This window comes from Sus scrofa, chromosome 1, assembly GCF_054392235.1.
Source record: "Sus scrofa isolate SSC_HxYL_T2T_F1_AM1 chromosome 1, Sscrofa_HxYL_maternal_Yorkshire_Landrace_v2.0, whole genome shotgun sequence".
Classification (NCBI taxonomy): domain Eukaryota; kingdom Metazoa; phylum Chordata; class Mammalia; order Artiodactyla; family Suidae; genus Sus; species Sus scrofa.
The window spans coordinates 268,007,057-268,033,353 of record NC_139383.1 but is presented as its reverse complement, the minus strand read 5'-3'; the positions used below and the strand labels follow the sequence as shown (position 1 = coordinate 268,033,353).

The 26,297-nt window shown below is 43.9% G+C and overlaps 1 protein-coding gene across 9 annotated transcripts in view; it reads left to right on the top strand.

The window, feature by feature from the left end:
- The window catches only part of ASTN2 (astrotactin 2), a 915,666-nt gene that overhangs the window by 577,655 nt on the left and 311,714 nt on the right, over positions 1–26,297 (top strand). For all 9 annotated transcript variants that reach the window (XM_084993997.1, XM_021074505.2, XM_084993987.1 and 6 more), the window contains one exon: positions 1,325–1,513. In XM_084993997.1, the coding sequence (XP_084850123.1) occupies positions 1,325–1,513 (189 nt within the window). The remainder of the gene's footprint in view (positions 1–1,324; positions 1,514–26,297) is intronic.

Here is a 26,297-nt window from a genome sequence, read left to right as displayed (position 1 = left end):
CAACCAGGGTCATATCATGCAGATAGAAACAACTGGATTTGGAATAGACAAGAGTAGAGAAATATGCCTTTGTTGCTAAACAGACCTCATTTTGAATGCCAGCTTTGCCACTTACTCACAGTGTGACATGCTTTATTTCTTGGCTCCTCCTTTTGTTTCTCTGTAAAATAGGAATGGTGATACTACCTTTTTCAGGGGTAGAAAATAAACACCCAAAGTGCCTAGTTGATGGCATATGCTCAGTGAGTAAACACCACCATTACAACCACTCTATAATTATTTTAAGTAGACTGTAATTTCTAATTGCTTATGCAGTCAATGTATCATGGGAGCTCAAAGCAGCCTAGTGAACTAATGTAGGGAAGGAGTATCTACTTCCTTTTACAGATGAGGAAACTGCAGACCAGAGACGTAAAGTGACTTGTCTGGCCTCACATACATCTCAAGGAATAGAGATGACATTTTACAGCTATCTTCAGCTGTACGTCCCATTCTCTTGTGTGTCTTATTTACCATGTACACCCAACCCCCAGTGCCTAGCAAAGGACCATGAATAAGCAGACACTCAAAGAATCCCAATTTCTGAATTGCATTTTTCATAAGCTAGGAACCCCTGCTGTCCCTTCCCCCGATTCCAACCCCATGCCTCTCAAACGGATTTCTTTCCCACTGTAAACATTCCAAATTGCAATTTTTTTTTTTTCTTTCCAGACCTCATTCAAGTGCCTGTTGGGTCTACACAGGAGCCCATCCTAGTCTCAAAGGCGTATCAAAGGCCCTTCTGCTGTCAGGACTGGGTAGTTAGAGGCCAGCAGAGGCTGCTAACGTTGCTAATTGAACTGAAGTTCTGGCAGCCTCTCCATGCACTGTCCATGGTCCTGTAAGGATCACCTCTGAGTGACAAGGGCAATAAAAATCTTGTTTTTGCTACAATCTTCAACCTTGGCCGACAGATACACTGGGAGTAGATTCTGGTTTGAGAAACTAGTTGATAATTCCCTGTGAATTGCTCTGTCATGCTTTTTAAAGTCTGTGTGTTCATGGAAAACAGTTTTTAAATTTGCTTTGTGCGTGGATGTGCTCTCTGGCTTCCCCCTTGACTCCTCCAAAATGTCACAAATGACTTTCCCTGAATTTACCAATTTGCAGGATTAATGTGCTTTTCTCTAGACACCTGTGCCCTAGATAGATTCCAGCCAGAATAGATGTTTCCATTCCTAAACTCTGACCTGTTTTGCAGGCAAAGGAGGCCTTGTTTTTAGGTCACCCCCAATGGGGGCATCCGGCATGCGGAGCTAACTCTTGGCTCTGTTTTATCATGCAGTTGCGTGGAGGAGTACAAGCTGGCTCCCGATGGAAAATCCTGCCTAATGCTCTCAGATGTCTGCGAGGGCCCCAAGTGTCTCAAAGCTGACTCCAAATTCAACGACACCCTGTTTGGAGAGATGCTACATGGTTACAACAATCGGACCCAGCATGTGAACCAAGGTCAAGTCTTCCAGATGACCTTTAGGTATGGGGCAGACACTTCACTTCACTGATCACATCACTGACCCAAAATCTGGGCAGAGGGAGGAAACCATGGGCACCATGGAGTAGAGGTCTGTTGGACTGGCCAGCATCTCCCCAAGCTCAGAGATACACCTTCCCATGAAGTGTTAGAAGTCAGCAAAATCCATTCCTTAAAGCTCCTTTTCCATTGACCTAGCCTTTATTTATCCCACCACCCCATTTTCTAACTCTATCTACATATTAAATTCAAGTGCAGTTAATGGGATTTTTAATGTAATTAATCTTTCAGTCTATTCAAAAATAAGTATCTTATGTAGGCTATTCAGGCAGCTCAAAAATAAAGCCATTTAGTGGACTAGAAAATAAAATTCCCATCACCCAGAAATAGGCAAAATTGACATTTTCTTAAACATTCTTAAAACACCTTTCTCTCTCTTTCCTTCTCTATCTATATGTCAGTATGCACACACACAAACATACCAACTCTCAGTAAAGCTTTTCCAAAGTTGCTCTTTTTGCTCATCAATGTGTCAAAGACCTCTTTCCCTGTTAAAAAACACAGAGGCACATAAAAATTTGAAAGATGGGAATAGCCTCATTTGAGAATAAATAGAACAGGGACTGGGTTGGCCAAATTGTGTGAGGGTTAGACATGCAGTCTAAGTGTGAAAGTCTTTGTGGGAGAGTTGAAAAAACCAAGGCTGTTCTATCTGGACAAGAGGGGCCTTGGGTGGGATTTATTCGTGCCTCAAAATCTGGAAACCATAAAACATCAGGATGAGAAGAATGGTTCCATGTATAAGAAATGATTGTCTTTTTAGAAAACTGTACTTTTAGACAGTTTTGCATAAAAGCATAGTAGGATATTCTCACAAAGAAGGGTTCTTCCTGCCATTTGAGATGATGTCAGCAGAAGTCAGAACTGGTAAGAAACACCACCATATACTCATTCTCACCCCATCATCTAATGAATAATAATTGTGACTGCTGTGGGAGTGGTGATAAAGGCTACTGTTTTTTAAGAAATACTCTATGTCAAGCTCTTTTCAAAGTGTTTCGATGATGGTGATGATAGCTGCTACGATGAATTCAGCACGAGCTGTGAGCTTTCTAAGCACTTTCCATCCACTGGTTTGTGTCATCCTCACAATAACCTTGTGAAGCAGAAGCTGTTCTCATCCCCTTTATCATGTGACAAGCGGTGATGTTACCTGACTTTCCCCAACCCCCCTTCTAGGAAGTGAAAGAGCCGGAAGAATGTCATGGTAGCTTCATGATTAAAACTTTTTGACACCATGGCCTTCATTTCACAATTGAAAAGTCAACAGGAGGGATGTAAAGTGACTTTTTCAAGGTTGTCATCTAGTGCCAGGGAGCATGAGGAGTCAGATGTGTATCTGGCTGATTCCAAAGCCCTGCTCTTGTCTCCTAACCCAAAGTACCTTATCATGTTCATTTTATAGGACTTCAATGAAAATGTGAATTCTCTAAAACTGTTCATCAGTGCTATTACCTTTTGCATCTACCATGTCCCAGATACCATGCTGGTCACTTGGGATACAATGAGAAATGAGATAAAAATGGCTCCATGCTGCTGTAGTGCTTAGACATGGGGCGTGTGTATGGGGTGTGTGTTTGTGTGTGTGTGTGTGTGTGTGTGTGTGTGTGTGTGTAATCTTAAGTACTTAATTTGTGGCAGGTATTATGAAGTAAAGATGCAGTGTTCCAGGAAATCAGTTAACAGTGGGATCTCATTTAGTTGGATTAGAGTGTGCGTGCTAGAGGGGTACATCTACTGGTTTAGAAAGCAATCACTTTCTAAACCACTGCTTTCCAGATGAAGTCTTATTTAACTAATACCTGGAAGATGAGTGGGAGTTAGCATCAGAAAAGGTTTCATGCAGAAGCAGATGTTCTAAGAAGGAAAAGAACTTGGTTGGCTTCAGGAAATGGAAACAGTCTGGTGTGGCAGAAGCTGAGCACGTAAGGGAGGAATGGTGGGAAGTAAAGCCAGTGCAGTAATCGGAAGATCGTGGTGGGGTGACGAAGGGGGGGAAGGTCTTGCAATCCAAGTCTTTATTCTAATAGCAAAGGGGAGAACTCTGAAATGGTTAAAATAGGGGGGTATGTCATGATTGCATCGCATTTCTCGACTTCGTGGTAGCTGGGTGGGAAGTCTATTGCAATGAGAGTAGAATGGGAAATGGGTTCCATTAGTGTCTGTTACGGACCCTCTGAGAACATGTTAGTGGCCACAATCAGAATGATGGGAACAAGATTGAGAAAGGAGATTTGGGGAGATAGTTGAAAGGCGTGGTGGACAAGGGTCAGGGAGCAGTTGGAGACAAAAGGTAAGGTTGAAAGCAGGTTCAAGGGTAATAGAAATGACTGGCAGCCACACAGCAATTTAATGCAGAGTCGAGTCCCCCAACTGCCAGTAAAATTTTTACTACCCAGATGCTCCAGCCAAGGCCAATGCTACTTTGTTAGAAAAACTCTGGGAGAAATTTGAAGACAATCTGGATGAACTACTTGATTCTGAGATTCTACAGTCCTGACTTCATATAGTTTTAATAGTCTCTAAAACCCTATGTTGAGCATATAGGATGGATAAGATAATGCTACATGGAATCCAAACGAAAAAATAAATTGTCCCTTGTCTTTAAGAAAGGAATTTTATGGAGTTCCCATCATGATTCAGCAATATCAAACCCACTAGTATCCATGAGGATGCGGGTTCAATCCCTGGCCTCACTCAGTGGGTTAAGGATCCGGCATTGTCATAAGCTGTGGTGTAGGTCTCAGACACGGCTCTGATATGGGGTTGCTGTGGCTGTGGCATAGGCCAGCAGCGGCAACTCTGATTTGACCCCTAGCCTGGGAACTTCCATGTGGCACGGAAGAGGCCCTAAACAAAAAAGAAAGAAAGGAAAAGAAAAGAAAGGAATTTACAGGTTTGCAAGAAGACACACACACACACACACACACACACAATTTGAAAAAATATGTATGAAAATTTAATTTGCAAAGCAGTGTTCCAAGGAATGCCAGTGGTTTTCAGAGTTCCTATGTGAAGGCTTTTGAAAGAAAATTGAAAGAATGATACAGGGCTTCATAAAGAATGAAGCTTATGAACAGCAATTTGAAGAGATGGCAAAGAACAGAGCCTCTTGGGAAGAAGAAGAGCTATGAAGGCATATTCCTATCCAGGGAGGAGTATGCAGAAGCCCAGACATATTGATAAGTGGTGGTGGTGGGGATATGGGGTGGGGTTAGGAAAACAAATTCCCAGATAGAGAGGCAAGCTCCCACTCCTAGCACCACCCATGGCAAGCATAGGGCTACTGCCTCATCTTTTAAAAGGGGTGTTTTATCAGATACCAGGCACTGTGATATGGACGCATTGCATGTTTTATGTAGTTTGATTTCTCAGAGAAACCCTCAGACTGCCTGGCATGAGATAAATGATCAAATACAGTTCCCATTCTCAAGTGTGAAGATCAGCTTGGTCCAAAAGGATACACATTGAGTGGTAAGATGCTAGATCTGAAGGGGCTTCATGGCATCCCAGGATCTCATTTACATGTGGGGGAAGGGACTTGGCTAAGGTCACAAAGCACAGCCTTGCAGAGTCAGCCTATAAACTCGGATCTCCTGATTGCCCTGTGTGCTTGCCTTTCCACTACCGACAGACTGGTTGGCGACAGAGAGCTTGGCTCCTTGAAGGCTGACCTGGGAGTCTCCAGGCTCAGACAGAATTTTAGCCCCATGGGAATCCTCCTTCAGCCTCAAACACTCTGTTTATTGTTCCCAGATCCTAAATCTTGGGTTGTCTCTGCATAGCTTGGGTGGATCTGCCCTGATTTGCTCATGGAAGAGTAGAGTCAACAGACCACACTTTTCTCTTTTGACAACAGCCCCAAGATTTAGGGAGCTCCCCAGACTCGCATTATGTTAGAGTAGCCCGTTTCACTTAAGCTCTCTTGTCCTCTGTTTCAGTTAAACTTTCTTTGCAATTATTTTTATCCCCAGACCATGTCACCTGAAGCCACACACTAAGGCAGTTAGTTGACTTCCCTCTGTGGGAAGGTGAGTGGCTTCTGATGAGTCTAAATTTATCTCTTTCAAGTCTCCCTTCCTAAGCCCCAGACAAGGGGGAGGCTGCAGCTCCTTTGTCCTTCAGGTGCCAGAAGGTAAGCCTGTAAGTTTTTCAGCATCAAAGGCTGTTGTCATTTCTCGCCTCCTCCTTCTTCTTTCCCTCCCTCTTCCAAGTAATCGCTGGACCAGCCCTCCTGAGTAACCAGCAGGCACCCCACCAGCCGTCCTGCCATATGCCTCCTTTCCTGACAACTGCCTGGACTGGGATTTCAAACTCTACCAGCTAAAGAATCTCCTGTGTGACAGCGACAACCCTGACTTGCACTCCCCCTGCCTCTGCCCAGATCCCCACTTCTGTCAGCATCTGCTGATGGAAGACATGTCTGCTTCTCATGTGCTCTCTTGAATCTCTGAAAGAGCAACCTGGATTTCCGCTTTATAAAAAACTTTGTGTTTTAAGTCTCCAAAGTGGACAAACAGTTAAACGTTAACTGGTTTAGCCCTGACCTCTTGTCATACAGCTGGAGAAACTGAGGCCCACATGGACTGAGCAGCTGCCTAAAGTACTTAAAAATTTTTTTATATTTTATTTTATAGTTGATTTACAATATTGTGCCAATTTCTGCTGTGCAGCAAGTGACCCAGTCATACACACACACACACACACACACACACTCCTTTTCTTATATTATCTTCCATCATGGTCTATCTCAGGAGATTAGATACAGTTCCCTGTGCTATACAGTAGGACCTTATTATTTATCCATTCTAAATGTAATAGTTTGCTTCTACTAACCCCAAATTTCCAGTCCATCCCACTCCCTCTCTCTCCCCCTTGGCAACGGCAAGTCAGTTTTCCATGTCTGCGAGTCTGTCATCATAAATAATCCATACTTTTTAAATGAGAAAACTGAAGCTCAGCAAGGTAAAGTGGCATCCAAGGTGCCATGTGCATTTGGTCTGAAACCATACGATGCTCAAAGAGCAGGAAACCAAATAACAGCCCATCATCATCATTACACATGAAAATTCTATTTCAAGGTAGGAATTTCCCACATGTCTGCTTAGAGCCAGAACTCAATACACATGAAATACACTAGTGCTTCTCAAACTCTAATGGGCATACAGAGTGCCAGGGCATCCTGCAGAAAATACAGGCTCTAGTTCAGTGGGTTGTGGGTAAGACCTGAGACTCCACATTTCAAATAAACTCCAAAGTCCGAGGACCAGTTTGAGTAGCAAATTATTTAACTGAGAACTTTATGCTAGATGTGAGCCCAGGGTAGGCCTGAGAATGGAGAAGGATAGACGCCCCTCCATGTGCTGTTTGAAAGCAGCAAGTGAGTCCCGAGGACAGGGGTGCTAGGGCAGCATGGAGCCCCAAAAGCATCTCCTCCTAGAGTGACGAAGCACAGAGACTGCTTCAGATTTGCAGCAGCCAGGGCAGACAGTGCCGTCCAGTGGGCCTCTAGTGAATCATGTACAATTTCTTCTCTGCATCCATTCATCTGCTCTGCCCACAGCTGGGTATGAGGACACTGAGCATCAGTGCCAATGGGGGAGACACTTACCTGACTCCAGTGTCCTGAGGCCACAGCTGGGTGCCAGGATCAAAGCCTCCTCTACAGAACCTTACTGCAATCACAGCCATCATTGGATGCTGTGGAAAGTCCTTTCCAGTGGAGAGCTGGGCTGCAGGCTGCATTAGGTCAAAGGTGGAAAGGCTGACTCCTCGAAATGAGTGAGCAATCCTTTTGGGAGGGGACATTGGCCTGAGAGAAGCTTTATTTATTTACTTATTTATTTATGGCCACACCTGAGGCATGTGGAAGTTCCCAGGCTAGGGGTCAAATCTGAGCTGTACCTGCCTGCTTATGTCACAGCCACAGCAACACCAGATCCGAGCCGCATCTGCAAGCTGCGCCACAGTTTGTTACAATGCTGGATCCTTAACCCACTGAGCGAGGCCAGGGATGGAACCCCCATCCTTACAGATACTGTGTCAGGTTCCTAACCTACTGAGCCACAGTGGCAACCCCAAGTTTTATTATTCTTAAGCGCTGAGACAAAAATTTCCTACTATCAACCCTCATTAGTTAAATTGGGGACAGAAAGAAAATAGTAAAATTAAGACCTAGTGAAAGATGGCTTTTATTTATTTATTTTTATGAGGAACAGGGAATTACAGTCCATTTTTAAACGAGCCCTCGCTAATCTCCCTCACTAATTATAGTAAGAGAAGAAAGAAAAATAGCCTCTTTGTTTTTTTTTTTAAAACAGCTTAATCTCAATGTTCACATCTCTGAAGATAACAAACATGGCCATTGCATGAGGAAAACAAATTATACACAGCATATTTTGAATGTTCTTCAACTAACCTGGAGATGCATCTCTAGTCTGCAAAAGTTCTAAAACAACAAGAGCAACCAGGTCCATTCTTCTGCCCAGCCCTACTCCTTTTGGTTGTTTTTAATTTTCTATCTTCAAAGTCCCTGACTATGTTCTTTTTCTCAGAGGGGAAAACCCTATCAGAATCACTGAGGCATCTGAAAAAGAGATCATTTTTAAGGAACCACAGTTTCATTACACTCAAATGCTGGCAGTAACTCAGGCTGGTCTAAGTGCTCAGAAGGAAAAGTCCATAGGGAACCTTCGGAGCAGATAAGGATAGATTGTAATTAGCACAGTAATTGTAATTAGCAGAGCAATTGTAATTAGCACAGTGATTGTTTGTTCATAATGGGTGCTTCCAAAGTGACTCCAGGCAGTTTGTTCTCTTAAGTATCTTCTGCCATTTCCCTGTGATCTTGTTTACCCTACTAAGGTACTAATGTGCTTAGCAATCTCTTTTATAAATAAACACTCCAAAGGTGCAAGCCAGCCCAGCCCCTGGCCAGGCATTATATGTCCTTAATTAATGGAGTCCACAGCACTGAAAATTTACTATATTTGCATTAGGCTAAGGCAATGTTTGTATATTACTCTCTGAAGAAATCATACTCTCAAGTCATTTGTTACTGTTATTGTTGCCCTGTGAATTACAAGAGGGAGTGGAGTGATGTCACAGGACTGCTCTTGAGATTGGAGGTTCCAGTCTTGGCTTTACCCCTGGTTCTTATTTCTGATGTATTAAGCGTTGGGGATACAAAGATAGAGATAGGCAATATCCCTCTCTTATGTAGATGGACCATAGGCGCAGTCTTGTTCAGGTAAGCGGCAGGGAAGACTTCCTAAAAGAGATGCTGACTCAAACCTGGAAGGTGTGATGAACAGATAGGTAGATGGGAGAGTACTCCAGGCAAGTAAGAGCACAGAGCACCTGCAGACATGAACATCACAGTGGATCATGAAGAGGGTAAGGGGATGGGATGGTGGAAATAAACCGTAATGCAGGATGGACCTTCAATCAGGAAGGGTTATTTAAGCACCGCAGTAATGGGGCCATTACTGGCTGTAAGACTCTGCATGGTCTTCTAACCTTTCTGAGCCCAGTTTGCTCATCACTAAATCGGGGAACATAATAATACCAATTCCCACAGGAGAATTATGTGGGGGAGGGAGAAGGAATGAGAAAAGTCAGGTTAAAATGTTCTGTAAAGTGTAAAGACATGTGCAAATGTTTGTGACATTTTCCTAACATGAATCTGAGCATCTGTGAGATACCACTTACTCTGAAATTTTGTGCTGGAGTGTACATCCTGGCGCATTTAAGATCACGTGAGTTGCAAATTCACTTTCTTTGTATTCCTTCCAGAGAAATGAAAGAGTAAGTCTATTCTAGGCTCACATTACTAAGCCTACGCACGTGTATCAAGAAAATTAATTTTTAGGGAAATATTTCCATTTCAGGGAGATGCCCTGAATAGAAATGTATTTAGTAACAATTCTAATGAAAAAAGTGATCACAGTTTATTAGATATGAGTTAATACAGAAAGCTCCAAGGGCAGTGGCTGGGGTTTTATGTAACATCACCACTGAGTAATTGCTATTAATGATAATCTAGTGGAACACCTCAAAGGTGGCTTTTAAGAGTCCAAAATGAGCATTTATTTTTATGTCTTATAAGATCCTCAGAGGAGCCCATTAAGTGGGTAATTAATTAGCAGGCACGAGCCAGGAGCCTATGATGCAGGCATTTGGGTACCCCAGTGCTGGTTCCTTTAGTGCACCCCCAACCACTTTGAAAGAACCTTAACCCCTGAATCTGCCGGCCACTTCTCCATCCTCCGTGAAGGCCCTGTTCTGGTGCTCTCTGTGACCTTGGAGCTATTTAGCATGTTTTGGATTCTTTCTAGAGTAGGATGAAAGAAACAGGATAAAGGGCTTGGTCTTCCTTCCTATTTCATATTTCCTAGAACTAAATTTACACCAATTCTCTGTTAATTACCAAACTACTTCTAAGGAGTTACTAAGGGCTCATCCACTGGAAATATACAAGCCTAGAAGACACAAGCATCTTGCAGCAAAAGAGGTAGAAACCTAGCTTGAAATTAAACTAAATTGCAATTACATTCTCCTTCAGCCTTGTGATTCACCCAATAAATATACATTGAGTATTTATTATGTGCCAGGTTCTGGAGATGGAAGCTGAGCAAGACTCACAGAGTCAAATACTGGTGTAAAGGGGGAAAGAATCAACTTCTTTTTGGTATTATCTAAGTTTGCGTTCCTTCTATTTTTTTTTTTTTTTTCCTTTTTCAAGGAACTGTGAATCATCTCTTTGAAATGTAACCATTAATAGAGAGTACCGAGAAAATATAATTGGAAATTCAGGAACCCCTGCACTGTGTGGGACATATTCCACTGGTCTCCCTCCTGCTGAAGTCCCAGTACTTTTCTACTCACTCAGCCCAGGCTTAAAAACCCTCCTGCCCTTTGTTTCAATAGAATTGAGTTCAGACCCCTCTCTCCTATTTACATAATCTTGAATAAAGTCAGTTATTGAGGTTACTTTGGTTTTTACCTAATGTCCTTTTCTGGGGGGATCCAGAATCTTATCCAGGGCTCTGTCAAAGCAAAATTATATTGACCAATAATGTCAAACGGTCAAGGAAGACTTTATTCACGGCTATCGCAATAAGGGGAGAGATGACTGGACTCAGTTCCATGGCAACAAAGAGTTTTTAGGACTGGGCTATGGGAATGGAAAAGTCCTAGGAGGAGGTAGACCAATGAGATATGACCCACAAAGAACAGCCGATTGCTCCATTTGCAAATGTATTTCTCTGCTTTCTTCACTGACAATTGCATTCAAAGAGATGGCTCCCAGGTCTTTGAGAAAGACATCCCTGGGTTATAAAACTGGCACGAGGCTTTTAAAAAGATTTACATATTACAGGGCAGAGAAGGAATTTACAGTGACAAGCTGTCTAAAGGAAATGCTCTCAGAAAAGGAAGGTCAGGGACCTAGAGTTAGGAAGGAACCCGCTTGAAGTTTGGCCAAGCTGGGCAAACCTTCCATTGGCTTAGTCACCATCTTGCCTTCAGTTGTCTGTCCCCTTAGGCTCCTCCTGGCTGTGACAGTTTGGTGAGCTTACTGTTTTAATTGATTTTTATGGGCCTTAAATTGATAAAGTTCAAGAACACAAACAGTATAAAAGACATCGAATGAGGAGTGGTACTCCCTTCTCTGTTTCTGTTAAAAATTTTTCCTACCTCCTTTCCACTTTTACTAGTATCTTGGGTATCTTTCCATTGTTTCTTCATGCAAATTCAAGCATATAAGATTAAATATAACCCTCCCTTCTCTCTCACAAAAGGTACATAAAATATACTGTTTCTAGCCACCCCCCGCCAACTTAGTTATATCTCTTAAATACCTCTCCACAGACAATACATTTTTCGACAGTAACACAGAGAACATTCTAATGTTGGGGTCTGGGATCTCATTGGTGAATACCCCGCCACCATGGAAGAAGCATGGGCTGCAGGGAGATGGAGAGACCCGGGTTTCGGAAATATGTGCTTCTACCTCTTGGGCTGTTGGGCATCACACAGGTGATGTCACCTTTCTTAGCCTAGTCTCTTCGCATGTAAAATCAGTGTCCTTATATCTCATTGTGCTGTTGTGAGAAAATGATGATAAGAAATAGAAAAAACAAAGTAAAAAAGGGAGTTCCCTTTATGACACAGCAGACATGAACCCAACTAATATCCCTGAGGACATGGGTTTAATCCCTGGCCTCACTCAGTGGGTCAAGGATCCTGATTCTAGTGTTGCCATGAGCTGTGATGTAGGTCACAGATGCCGCTCGCATCCCTTGTTGCTGTGGCCTATGGCTGTGGCATAGACCAGCATCTGTAGCTCCAATTCGACCCCAACTTCCATATGCCGCACGTGTGACCTTAAAAAGCAAAAAAAGAAAAGAAAAGAAAAAAGAAAAAGAAATGTAGGCGTTCCTCTTGTGGCTCAGTGGGTTAAGAACCCAACTAGTAACCGTGAGGATGCAAGTTCCATCCCTGGCCTCACACAGTGGGTTTGGGATCCGGTGTTGCCACATTCTAAGGCATAGATTGCAGATGTGGCTCAGATCTGGTGTTGCCTTGGTTGTGGCATAGGCCAGTGGCTGCACCTCCAATTCAACCCCTGGCCTGGGAGCTTCCATGTGCCATGGCCCTAAAAGGAAAATATAAATAAATAAATATAAGGAATGGGTCCTCATAAAAGTCCTAGTGAAAGTAACAGTAGTGGTAATAGTAACAGTAGTTATAATAATAGCATTGACAAACACTATAATACTTACCCCCCAGCAGGTGCCACTGTATCTTCATTCAATCAAATATAACTATTGAGTACCAATTACATACCACTCATGGTTCTAGGAAACCAGGACTACAACAGTGGACAAAACTCATAAAAACCCTGCCCTCATGAGTTATATTCTAGTGTGAGGGACCATCAGCAAATAAATATATGCTATGCCAAGTGTATACACTGTGGAGGAAAGCATGATAAAAAGTCTAGGGTGTGCTAGGCAGGGCATTCTATTTAATACAGGCTGGACAGGGAAGACCTCTTTGATAAGGCGACATGTGTGCAAAGATCTTAACAGCTGAAGGAGCAAGTCTTGCAAATACCCAGAGAAAAGCTTCCAGTCAGAGGGCACAGCAAGGTCACAGACCCTACACACATTCCATGAACACAGTGGAGCCCAGAGGGGGATGGAACCAAGTGAAAGAGCAGGCAAGTGGTAGGAGAAAAGGCTATAAATAAAAAGGTAATGGATGTCAAGAGGGGCAGTGTGGCGATTTGTATCTGGTCCTATGAGTCACGTGGGTACAGTACTTTGGATTTTACTCTGAGCAGGAAGAGTAAGTAGCCAGCGCACGATTTGAGCAGAAGAGGGCTATGATATCGCTCATATTTTTCAAAGACCATTCCATCTGGGGTGTGAAGAAAAGACTTCAGTGGGAAGGGTGTGAGCAGGGAAAGCAGTGCCAAGTCTTTTGCAGTGGCCCAGGTAAAAGACCATGGAGCCTGGTTATAGGTGTCCACATGGCAAGAGGTGGGCATGTTCTGGGTGTATCCTTCAGGCATCACAACAGAATTTACTGATGAGGGAGAGGAAGGTGGGGGGGAAGGCAAGCCTGGCTCCCTGCTTTTAGCTTGAACAGTTGAACAGATGGACATGGCATTGACAGAGACAGGAAAGACCATGGTATCAGGAGGCATGAGGGAGGGAGTAGAAATAGAAATTTGTTTGTGACCATGTTAAAAAAAAATGAATTTGATTGTGGAAAATCCCAATCATTTAGAACAGTAGACAATAATGTAATAAAACCCTAAGTACTTATCACCCTGCTTCAGTCACCACAGTCTGGTGGTGTCGAATATATATATCCTCATGGAGATGCGAGCAAGCCAGTTGGACATACATTCCGGCAGAAGAGAGACCAGACTTGAAATGCAAATTCCAGATTATTTAGCCTCTAGATGATATAAAAGAAATAAGAGGAGATAAGTTCAGCAGGGAGGAGCTGGAGAAGAGGGAAGAACCCAAGCCTGGAGGTCAGAGGGGTGAAGAGCCGTCAGCACAGGAGGCTGGGGAAGAGCTCCCAGTAACATAAGAGGAGAACCCAGGGAGTAGCTGCACCTGTTTAAACCCATTCAGTTCTTACATTCGGTGTGACTTGGAGATGTGACACTCATTTTCTTAATGTCAGCCAGCTTGTAAATGGTAGAGCCAGGATTGGGGTGTAGGCGGTCTAGCTCCAAACCCATACTCAAATATACATCTTCCCCCCGCCTCCAATCCCTTCCACCACAGAGCCACACTTCCCACTCCTTTTGGAGCATCGTGTTAGGCTGAGAGACTTGAGGGTGGAGGCAGCAGAGGAGAGGGAGACCGTTCTAGAAACAGCCACCTTAAAAATTAACTAACAACACAAGACATATGTGTGTGATTGGCCACCAAATTGCCTTAGTCAATAATTCAATGCTGCCTAATAATATTAATGATGATAATAATTTGTATTTACTGAGCATGGATGTGTGGGCCAGGTACTCTGTGAAGTGCTACAAATGCTATGGCTTCTTTAATCCTCACAACAGGATTAGAGAGATAAGCCCATGTTATAGCCATTCTGCATATAAGGACACTGAGGTAACAGAGTTTAGAAAGTGGTGGTAAGGGATTTGATCTGTTCCACTGATGCGTTTATGATTGCATTATTCAGAAGGAACAGGGGGAAGGAAGGGCCGTATAGGCTTTGGGATCAAGTAGGTGTAGGTTCAAATCCTAGCCCTCTGCAATGCAGGCTTGATCAGTTTAATCACCCAGACTCAGTTTCCTTATCCAGGAAAATGCAGTGAAAAAAATCCTTTGTCTGGATCCTCGTACTATTTTTTTTTCCTCTGAAAAATACTAGAAACCTAAATTAAAGTAAAATTTGTGTGATTCTTTATTTAATGTCCATCTTCCCTACTGAAATGAGACCCGGAACCATCCTTGAATGTTCATCACAATAAATCCCCAAGACCTGACAATGTGTCTGCATGACTAAGGTCTCAACAAATGGTAGCTGTAACTTAGAAGTTGATTTCTGTCTTTGAAGTCCATGAATAGTATATGAGATTTTGGGTCAGAGTAGCTCTTACACCTGCCCGAGACTGGAACTTCCTTCAGTCATGGCGCTTTACACCCTGTGTTCCTTTATATTTCAGTGTTCTTCTGTGGTGCTGACACAGTAGCATAATTTAATGATGAGACTATGGCTTTAGACTCAGGCAGACCTGGAATTTAATTCCACATCTCTTGCTATTACCTGTGTGACCTTGGTCAAATCACCTGACCTCTCTGATCTTCATTGTCCTTGTTGGTACCAGGTTATTATATTAACTGTATCATTGGTCAGGTGGTTAAATAGTATGTGGGGTTTCAATCAACTGATCCGTGGTAGATTCTCAGTAATAGCTACTTATTTCCCCTTCTCACCCTCATGGTTGTTTGTATTCCCAGTGATGGAAAATATACAGGGCTTAATGCGTAGAAGGTGATTAACAAGTTAGAAGGTGGGAGAAAAGAAAAAAAGGAAGGAGTGAAGGAAGGAAAAAAGGATGGGAAAAGGAAGTCAGAAAAGGTTCTGTAAGCTTGTCATTAGGACTAATTTTTTTGAAAAAGAAATCATTTCATTCATTCATTGAAAAGATATCCTACACTTAATAAATTTAAAATTTTGTATTAAATTATAGTTGATTTACAATGTTCTGTCAATTTCTGTCAATTCATACAGCAAAGTGACCCAGTTATACATATATATACATTCTTTGTCTCACACTATCTTCCATCATGGTCTATCACAAATGACTGGATATAGTTCTCTGTGCTATAGAGCAGAACCTCATTGCTTATCCATTCTAAGTGTAATAGTTTGCATCTACTAAACTCAAACTCCCAGTCCATCCCACTCCCTCTCCCTTGGCATCCACAAGTCTGTTCTCCATGTCTGTGAGTCTGTTCGGTAGATAGGGTCATTTGTGCCATATTGTAGATTCTAGATATAAGTGATAGCATATGGTATTTGTCTTTCACTTTCTTTCTTTTTTTTTTTTTTTTTTTAACCTTTTCTAGGGCCACACCTGTGGCATATGGAGATTCCCAGGCTAGGGGTCTCATCGGAGCTGTCTCTGCCAGCCACAGCCACAGCCACAGCAACTTGGGATCCGAGCTGCATCTGCGACCTACACCACAGCTCACGGCAACGCTGGATGCTTAACCCACTGAGCAAGGCCAGGGATCGAACCTGAAACCTCATGGTTCCTAGTCGGACTCGACAGGAACTCCTGTCTTTCTCTTTCTGACTTACCTCACTCGGATGAGAATCTCTAGTTGCATCCATGTTGCCACAAATGGCATTATGATAAATTTTAGTTGCTATACTAATTGATGGTGATACGAAAAGAGCCAGGCAGTGGCAGCATGTGCCTATATTTTCAGGGTAACCAGACATCCCAGTTTGACTAGGACAGTTCTAGTTTCTGTCTATTGTCCCAGAATCCTATCTATATCAGCATTTATCTCAGATAAAAGTAACCAGGAGTAGCTGATAAGTGATATAGTCACTCTGCCTACTGAGCTCATAGAGAATCAAAGAAAGATGCTTATTCAGGTGAAATTCAGTCAAGTGGGTTGTGCATTGTGATGTTCAGAAGTCAGGGTGCTCTTAGACAAACATCTGGGACCCATATCAAGGGTAAGGAGTCCAGGTAAGCGCTCCTTGGGAAGTAATGTTCAAGATGAGACGTGAAGATGAATAAGAAGCCATTAGGTGAAGGACGCAGGCTGTGGAGAACTGATGAGAGTTGATTTGGAGGGCATATTTTTCCAAATATAAAGACTTTTCAGAAAGCTTCAACTTTTCAGGGCTCTGTCCTGGTCTTCATTCACTTAGTTGGTCCCTAAAGGGGAGAAGCACCTCTATGACTGTCTTTTCCATGGGTGGCGATCCCTAGAAAGATGGAGGAAGAATGGAAGTTTATGGAACTTGCTCTCTTGGGTTGGCCCAAAGGGACCTGTCACAGAGGTGCCAGAAATGCAGAGAGAAGAATGCTGGTTCTCCCCAAAATTAGCTTTTCTTGAAAAGACAGAGGGGAAGCTTTTGTTCCAACAAAGTTATGTTAATATTGTCAAGTTGGTGCACTGGGTCGCTGAACTGGTACTTGGGGACTGTCACAATATTGATGGGAAGTTTGGCAAGTTAATTTTAAATGTGTCACTTCACTCTTCCATGACTTCTACTCCTTAATAAAACTCCACAGTGATTGTGGGCTCAGCTGACAGCCGGAGAGTGATCTTTGGATCTGAAGCCTGCGTGGAATGATTCTTTCTCCTCTCCCTTTCTGCTCCTGCCCCCTCCTTTTCTCCCTTTCCCAAATCCAATGTGAAGTGAGACAGTCCTCTTATAAAAGCAATCCCATTGTTGGGGGCAGCATGAGGCCCGGGAAAGGGTACAGGCTTTGCAGCTGGACCAGCTGGGGGTTTGAATGCTGATTCTGCCACTTACTAGCTGTGTGACTCTGTAAAAGCCACCGGAGGTATCTGATCCTCTGGTCCCTCTGGCTGTTGTCGTATAAAATAATACATGTCAAAGCACCTGCTACGATTTACCACCTGCTGGGTCCCTTTCTTCCCTTCAACAGTTTGTAGGAACGAACAATGACAGAGTGCGGGTATCTGGCCTTGGCCTCAAATGACAAGTGAGCCAGAAGCTATCCCTCTCTATACACCTTTAATTGAGGCAGTGCTCAGAGGGCATCAAGAAACTCATGGAGGAATCAAAAGGAAGGGGATGATTAAAAATGTGCAGTGGTTTTGAGAGCCCCAATGAGTTTCTAATGAGCTTTTTGCTCAACAGACTAATAACAGTTCTAATAAAGCCCACCCCACTGGAGCTAAAACTTTCATTTTCTCCACACTCGAAAGACTGTTTTCTCTGCTGGGGCTCCTGAACTAGTGCACATTGCCAGGAACTTGTGTAAACACCCAAACAATACAGGCATGTCACATTCGCTCCCTGGCTCAGTTTTCTCTGGCTAGCATCCAGTCTACTCTAAGACAATCCAACACACCTACTCAGGTCCCCAGCTTTGATCCTGCCCCCTGCTTGTTCTTGAATTTAGTTGTTCCCTGTGTTTGAATCTGTAATTTCCTTATCAACTTTGACTATCTTATTGTTCTGGCTATTATAGTCACTCCGGTATCGCCAGCCTTCCAGGACCCCACTGGTTAGGCTGACTGCCTGGTGGCGAATCCTGCCCAAATGGCCTGCTCTTCCCTCCACTCTATAAAGTACAGTTCCAGGCAGTGCATGAATCCATTGTAGGGCATTGGGCGTTCATTCTCTCGGTACTTATTTAACAATTATATTACAGCAAGCCCTATGTGAAGTCCTGGTATTTACAGAAGTAAATCAAACAGCTCACCGTCATGGTGGGGGCAGTGGGAATGAGGTCATCTAAAGGAAGATAGTGCAAGAAACCTGCAAAGATAGCCATGCTTGTCCTGTCTCATAAGAGTCTTCTTTTTTGGGTGGGAGGCGGGGTGCAACCAGGGCATATGGGAGTTCCCAGGCTAGGGGTTGAATCGGAGCTGCAGCATCCAGCCTACACCATAGCCACAGCAACACCAGATCTGAGTGGCATCCACAGCCTACACCACAGCTCACGGCAACACTGGATCCTTTAAACCACTGAGCGAAGCCAGGGTTCAAACCTACGTCCTCATGGATACCAGTCGGGTTCGTTACTGCTGAGCCATGATGGGAACTCCTCATAAGACTCTTGTAATGCTCTCTCTAGGACTCACTCCTAAGCCCCTCTTCAGTTACAATATTTCCTTTCCTCCCCTTGAAGGACAAACTGTCCTAAGTTTGAAACATGTAGCTCATAGTCTCCACTTCCTCACTTTCCAATAGCTTCTCACACCTTTCCAATTTGATTCCTCCCACATCGCTCCCTAGAAAGGCTAGTCTAAACTAAGGTCACAGATGATATTACCAGTGAATGCAGCAGAGTGGTTAAGGGCCCATGCAGTAGAATGAGAATGCCTGGGCACAGATCTCAACTGAATCTGTGTACTAAGTAAATTCGGTTTCATCAATTTTTAAAGGGAAGGGAGCATTCACATCAGATAATGCATGTGAACTGCTAGGTACAGAGTAGGCATGCAGTTGTTATTACTTTTCTTTTCAACTTCACGCCTTCCTCTGACTCCCTTGCACCACCCTGATCACACAGCATTTGCAATTATATGTTTGTTTCTTTGTCTTTTGTTTAAATGTTTTTTAATGGCTGCACCCTGAAGCATTTGGAAGTTCCTGGACCAGGGAATCTGAGCCACAGCTGTGACCTATACTGCAGCTGTGCCAACGCCAACTCCTTTAACCCACTGAACTGGATTGAACTCACACCTCTGCTGCAACCTGAGCTGCTGCAGTCAGATTCTTAACCGGATGTGTCGCAGCAGGGATTCCTCTTTGTCTTCTTTACTGACTGGCTTGTGAACATCTTAAGAGCAGAGACTGTATCTTCTGTGAATCAGTGACTAAGGCAGATCCTGAGCATGTAAGCATTTGGTGGATAATCAAGAAGTGAATGAGGAGTTCCCATCATGACACAGCAGAAATGAATCCGACTAGGAACCATGAGGTTGCGGGTTCAATCCCTGGCCTCACTCAGTGGGTTAAGTGAGGCTGGGAAATTATGTGGGGTGGGGTTCTTTTGTTACAAAGTTCTTAAATACCAACTTTATGTTTGTTTATTTACTCATTTATTTATTTATTTATTGTCTTTTTAGGGCCACACCCACGGCACATGGAGGATCCCAGGTTAGGCATCTCATCAGGGCTACAGTTGCTGGCCTACACCACAGCCATAGCAACTTCAGATCTGAGCTGCTTCTGTGACCTACACCACAGCTCACGGCAACACTGGATCCTTAACCCACTGAGCGAGGCCAGGGATCGAACCTGCAACCTCATGGTTCCTAGTCGGATTTGTTTCCACTTCACCACAATGGGGAACTCCTTAAATATTAACTTTAAAGTGTAACTAGTTGGTATTTTTTATGTGTATAATAATAAAGAACAAAAATGAGCCATGCCACTCCTACTGTGCCTGCTCTGCAACAGTTACTCTTTGATTTCTCTCTCTTGAGCTTCCCAAGTGCTTCAAGAGGAGGATGAGTAGAAGCCCTCACTCCTTCACTGTATATTCACTTAACCAGTAGTTTAGATTTAAGCCCTGTCTCCTAGAGGACTTTAGACAAGTAGCAATAAAATGCTATACAGTGAGATACTTAAAGTGGGAAGAGTATATTTTATTTTAAGTTGGATAACAATCTGAGTTTAGACTAATAACAGCACCATACGTGAGCCTGGGGAAAGTTTCAACAGTGGGGAGTATGCTGGGTTCTGCCTGCCTGTGAAAGGAGGGCTAGTCGGTTATCAGAGGAGAGAGATGGATGCGCCCTGCATCCTGAGAATCACTTTATCCCTGGCTTCTCACACAAGAATATTGGCCAATACCATGGAGTACATCTTCAACAATTATTTTAGAAATCCCCAATTATTTTCTCTATGAACATTTTAAAAAAACTTTTGGCATTAACTAGTAATACATATTATAGGAAGAATAAGCATTATTTTAAAAATAAGTGGTTGCCTAAAGAAGTTAAAGAAATTCCTCCAGTCATAAAGCAAATCAAAGGAAGGCCAGATTTTAAATGCAACATCTTTCAAATTATGTCTTTCCACCGTTCATTTCCCTCTTTGTTCTAAGATCTGTTTCCTCTACTTTGGCTTCCACGGTAGCTTCTTAAATTGTGGTGTTGTCTCTCTAGATTGCTCATTTCCTAGCATCACGGTGTAAGCGTTGGCCACTCAAGGTGTGGTTGCAAACCTGGGGGCTTATTAGAAATCCAGAATCCCCCCATTCCCGAGGAGGATCTGCTGCATCAGAATCTGCATTTTAATGAGACCTCCAGGTGAGTCCTGTGCAAATTCATATCACGAAGAACTGGGACAGAGCAATAGTTCTCAAAATGTGGTCCCTAGACTAGTAACATCAGCATCACCTGGGGATTGGTGGAAATGCCAACTCTCAGGTCTCACTTGCTGAGTCAGAAAGTCTGGGAGTGGGACTCAGGGGTCTGTGCTTTAACAGCCTTCCCCAACCCACCTTTCACCCTACCCTGGCCCCTGGCAATTCTTATGCACACACATTTTGAGAAGACCATGACAGGGCACAGAGGAAATTACACCAGTCATTAGAATTCGACTCATCTGGATTGGAACCTAGATACTTCCATTTCTATCTCTGTGGTCAGCCACTCCCTCTCTAGCCCTAGAGGCAAAATTATGACAATGACAGTTTATGACCATGAAGATGATGGTGATGACATCTGCCCCATAGGGAGACTGTGATCACCAAATTATCTGTAAAACATCCTTTTCTCCGGATGCCCTGGAGTCTTCCCCTGATTTAAAGATGTCTGCCTTGCTGCCTGGGATCCCAATGGCTTTTCAGATAACTCCCTTCCAGACCACAGATGGGGGTGAGAAGGTCTCTGTCCCTGGCCCTTGGAACAGCACCTGATGGCTCCGTTCTTCAACCAGATTTGATAACAGTCTCATCCACACAACGCAGCTTGAATCAGAGGCAATTTGAATTAATTTGGCAAGTTGAACATCACATGCAACACTATTCAATATTTTGCTGGAGCTCAGATCTGCAACCTTTACTACATCTCCTTCATCCACTAATTTTGTAATTTTGTCAGGAAAAGCTATCAAGTTGTCCAGGATGATTTGTTCTGCATGAACCTCCAGTGCTCCGTATCACTCACTATTCCATTATCTCTCGAATGCTTACAGATTTTCTCTGGGCACATTTGTCCAATTATTTCACTAAATATTGACACCAGGCTTACTAGACAGTGATTTTCAGGATTACCTCTCATTAACCTCCTTGGAAGACCAGTTCTGCTTTTGGTCAGTTTCACTGCCATCATTCCCCAACCTCCTGCCTCCTTCTGCACAGACCCACTACTCCTCCTGGGTGGGCATTCCCTGTTATTTGACATGGATAGCAGTTATATTATTCTTTGGCCCCTTACAACCCAATGCTCCAATAATCAAGGCCATATTATGGATAGAATCAGAGGAGGCTGGAGGTGAAAACAGCCTTATAGAGGAAGCATGTTGTGGGGAAAGAGCCAAGGCATACTTGGATTGCAAACCTGGCTTCTTCACTCAAATGTTTCTTTACCTGGGACAGGTGACCATCTCTCTCTGAGCTTAAGTAAATCTTGAGGGGGATTACTGAAAGAATTAAATCAGACGGATGCTTTATCTTCTCAGCACTGTGCCTGCTGGGAAATTGGTGCCTTGTTAGTGGTAGCCCCCTTCACGTATAACTTATCTAATGCCCTCCCTCTATGATGAAAGGTATAGGAGTTCCCATTGTGCCTCTGCAGGTTAAGGACCCGATCGATGTTGTCTCTGAGGATGCAGGTTCAATCCCTGGCTTTGTTCAGTAGGTTAAGGATCCAGAGTTGCTGCAAGCTTCAGCGTAGGTCACAGATGTGTGCCTCCGGTCTAGTGTTGCTGTGGCTGTGGTGTAGGCTGGCAACTGAAGCTCTGATTTGACTCCTGGCCTGAGTAGTTCCATATGCTGCAAGTGTGGATGTTAAAAAAGATTGGGGGGGAGAATAGATCTAGGAAAGTGATATTAAAAAGATTACAAGATGACAAAGATTAGAACAGGAATCCCACAGGAGACACATCTTTGAGTCCTTGTTCAGTGTAAGTCAAGGAACCCTTAGTTCTTTCATTCCTTCTTGTTAATTATCTGCAGGGGCATGCAACCCCATGCAAGGATCACAGTTTGTCCAGTAGAATGTGGGCTACATCTCTATCCCCATTCACCCTACAACAGGGCACCTTTGTACAGTGCACAACCTGTACAACCATATCTAGAGAACTTGCATCTTTTCTTGTGCCCCAAATATGAGATTTTAGTCTCTTCCAGCTCTGGGATTCTCTGACCTGTCCTTCTTTTTAAGATGTCACAGACAAATATGCCTGAGGTCCTGTTTTGTTTTCTTATTTGATTGTTTGTTTCTTTGCTCTTCTAGATAGGATGTTGGGTGGAGGAAAGATAAGCACATCTCTATGGGTATCTTATATAACTGCTGTAGCAAAACAAACATAAAAAATGGGTCCACATTAAATTAATTTCATTGATTTTTTTCCCCTTCTTCTCTTTTGAGAGTGTGGAGGTTGTAATTGGGCCGTTTATTATCTGCTGCTGAGGGACTCAGCAGAACCAGCATCTCTGGAGCCCCGAGCTCCTTGTTTACATATCACCCTTCAGAACCTGATAACCGATAGTCCTCCTTTCCAGTCCGAATCCCATTCCATTCCCTTTTATTATGTGTCCCCACAATTCTATTACCTGCTCTCAGTGTCAGTGACTCAGACACAGTGGCTGCAGTAATGATGGCTTTCAGAGCTCATCTAATGACGCAGCCACTGAGGTGTCTCCAGACCCAACAGCCGGCTGAATCTCAATTTAGCAGGATTTGAGACCGTGGTGTCATGCATTATGCATGAGCGCACCCGCCTTCTGTGTGTACGAAGCTTGTGAGTTTGTCGGAAGAAGAGTAGAGGGTGAGCATTTACTCCCAAGCCCCTGCGTATTGCTGGTCACCAGGAGGAAAATGAGATGTCTGATCATGCAGAGTGTTGGCTGGGAGATTGGCAGGAGGAAAGGGAAGGATACATTCGTAAATGTGAAGGAGTGTAGCCTTTGCTAGGAAGACGGTACTGCAGACTGGTTAGGAGATGGTCTCTGGGGTGTGAAGGCTCGGGATCCATCCTACCACAGCAGTTTACTGGCTGGGTCACCTAAGGCTGAGGAATTAAGACTCAGCTTCCTTATCTCCATAATGGGATCATAATCCCCTGAGGGGATTAAATGGAATAATGCAAGCAAAGCTCTTTGTCCTGTGCCCAGCAGCATAGAAAGTGCTCAATTAATGTGAGCTATTATTAATGATTACTCCCCCTGCCTGAAGGAAGCTTTTATCTCCAGACTCCACTCCCATACAACCTACCGGGTGGACACAGGACACTTCTCCTGCTCGGAGGATGTGACTTGGCCACTGTACAGAGTAGAGGACATTAGAAATAATGGATGTGGATTCCTGTCCCAGTGCTTCCTCAAGGTCATTGGGTAACCTTAGGTGGGCCCCTTCCTGATCTTGGTCTCCAACCTCTTCACCCACAAGTGAGAGGTCAAAGGAGATCAGACTACATTTCTTGGAGGGGCCTGGAATCTTCAGGAGAGCCCCAGAAATACCTTCCAGAGAGAACAGATGGGGGGCTGGAGAGGACTCTAACTAGTATCTGTGCCATGTGTGGGAGTCCTGAACATAGATTCTGCTGCAAATCAACAAAGGACATGTGAGAAACACTGTTCTAGTAGATACTAATGTCTTTATAGTTTTGATGGCCCATGACTCTACAACTTCTTTGTGGAAGGAACCAGACAAGCAGAGGGAACAATGACCACTCTCTTAAACTGTAAGAGATAGTTATTCTGGGGATGTTGAGCTACTTTGGGGACAAGGCATGTCTTAAAAGTGTGGGAACAGCCTGAGGCTGTCTCTCTAGGCTAGAGATCTGGTTCTGTAGGAATGGGGAATGGATTTGAAACTGACAGCATTTATGACTTGTACCTAGCCAGAGCCCAGATTGGGACTTGAACCCCTGTCCTAGGACTCAAACCCAGCCTAAATCTAGATTGGGACTTGAATCCAAGGTTTTTCACTCACCCAGTGTCTGGACTTAGCAAAGTTCAGGTTCTTAGTGCCTCAGTGCAGGAAGAATTCAGCAAGAGACAAAGTGATAGGCAAGAAATAGATTTATTATGATAGGATGCTAGTGAGAGATGCAAGTGGGCGGGCACAGAGGCTCTGCCCCGAGGAGTAGGTGGGCTATATTTTTATAATCCAAGGGAAATGGTGGGAAAAGACTGCCTCTTCCTCTTTCTTCCAGTAGTAGCTCCTCCTTGGTATCCATTAAGAGAGTATTTAACCCTATAAGGTCAAACTAGGACTGTCCTGGTACCTATTCAAATAAGCAGAAGGGTGGTCCTTAAACTCCTGCCCTTGGTCTGAACCTGAATGCAGGCCTCACCCCACCCCCCACCCAATGACCTGAGGTGTATCTCGCGCCTCCGCTAGTCAAGCAAGCCTGCCTCATTCTGATGGCCCTCTCGAACAATTATTAATTTACAGGGGTCTCCCAAAGTTCCCTAAGGTTTCCCTCTCTATCTATGGTCCCTTATTAGGACTTCTACGGCTACCTGTGTAACTATCCTACTCCATCGCTATCAGATTGACAGAGCTGATTCAGTTCTGGGATCTACCCTTTCCTTGCAAGGCAATATTGAGCCAGATTCTTAACTTCTCTGAACCTTAGTTTTCCCATTAGTACAGAGGCAGTGGCTCCTACTGCAAAGGGTGATGGGGACCCTAAGCGAGATCATCTATGTAATTTCACAGTGCTTGGCATGTGGTATGTGCTCAGGGCATGTCTTTTTTTTTTTTTTTTCCTCTTCCCCACCTAAATTGTGAATTCTCTTTTATTCCCACACTTCATGGCCCATCCTTGGGTCAGGTGCTTGCTTATGAGGAAGGCATGGTCCCACCTACCTTTCCTGTCATTGACTATTTTCTTTGTGACCCCTGTTCTTCCTCATGACATCCCCATTTTGGCTACAGCATTTCTTCCAGCAAATCCACAGACCTGTGAGGCCAAGCCTTGACAGAAGACTTCTGGAAAGGAACAGTATTTTTTTTTTTTTCTTTTTGCCATTTCTTGGGCCGCTCCCGCAGCATATGGAGGTTCCCAGGCTAGGGGTCCAATCGGAGCTGTAGCCGCCGGCCTACGCCAGAGCCACAGCAACGTAGGATCTGAGCGGCGTCTGCAACCTACACCACAGGTCACGGCAACGCCGGATTGTTAACCCACTGAGCAAGGGCAGGGATCGAACCCACAACCTCATGGTTCCGAGTCGGATTCGTTAACCACTGCGCCACGACAGGAACTCCAGGAAAGGAACAGCCTTTACTGTGGTGGGTTGTAAAGTCTAATACAGACCCCAACCCCCACCCCAGACATGCAAGTACATGGTGCCTCAGAGCGGGACGCAGAACCTTGCAATGGGAGATAGGTACATGCCAAAGACTAAAGGCCCAATACATGAGGCAATTTTTTTAGAAATAGATTTCTAGCTCTTAGAGGGAAAGGATCAAAGATCAAAAGAACATGGCTTGCAGGGCAGGTTATCAAGACAGCTGTCAATAGGATGGAGGCCCAGTGTCCAAAACTAGTTCCTAAAATGAGAATCACACCAGAAGCAAGCCTAATTTCCTTCCCTCCTTTCTTTATTCCCCATTTCTTCCTCATTCCTTTCTTTATCCCTCCCCCTCCACTCCACCTTTTTAATTTTACAGCTGCAGGAAAGCCTCAGGCTAGCAGGACAGACATATTTGTAAAGAAATGACTGCACCACTCGGTGCATGCTTAACAGACATGAGTCCCAAGTGCTAATGTGAAGCTAAGTCCCCTGAGCTCTGACCTAGAGATTCCTAAGTTGCCTTTGGCTGGAATCAGGTCCAGA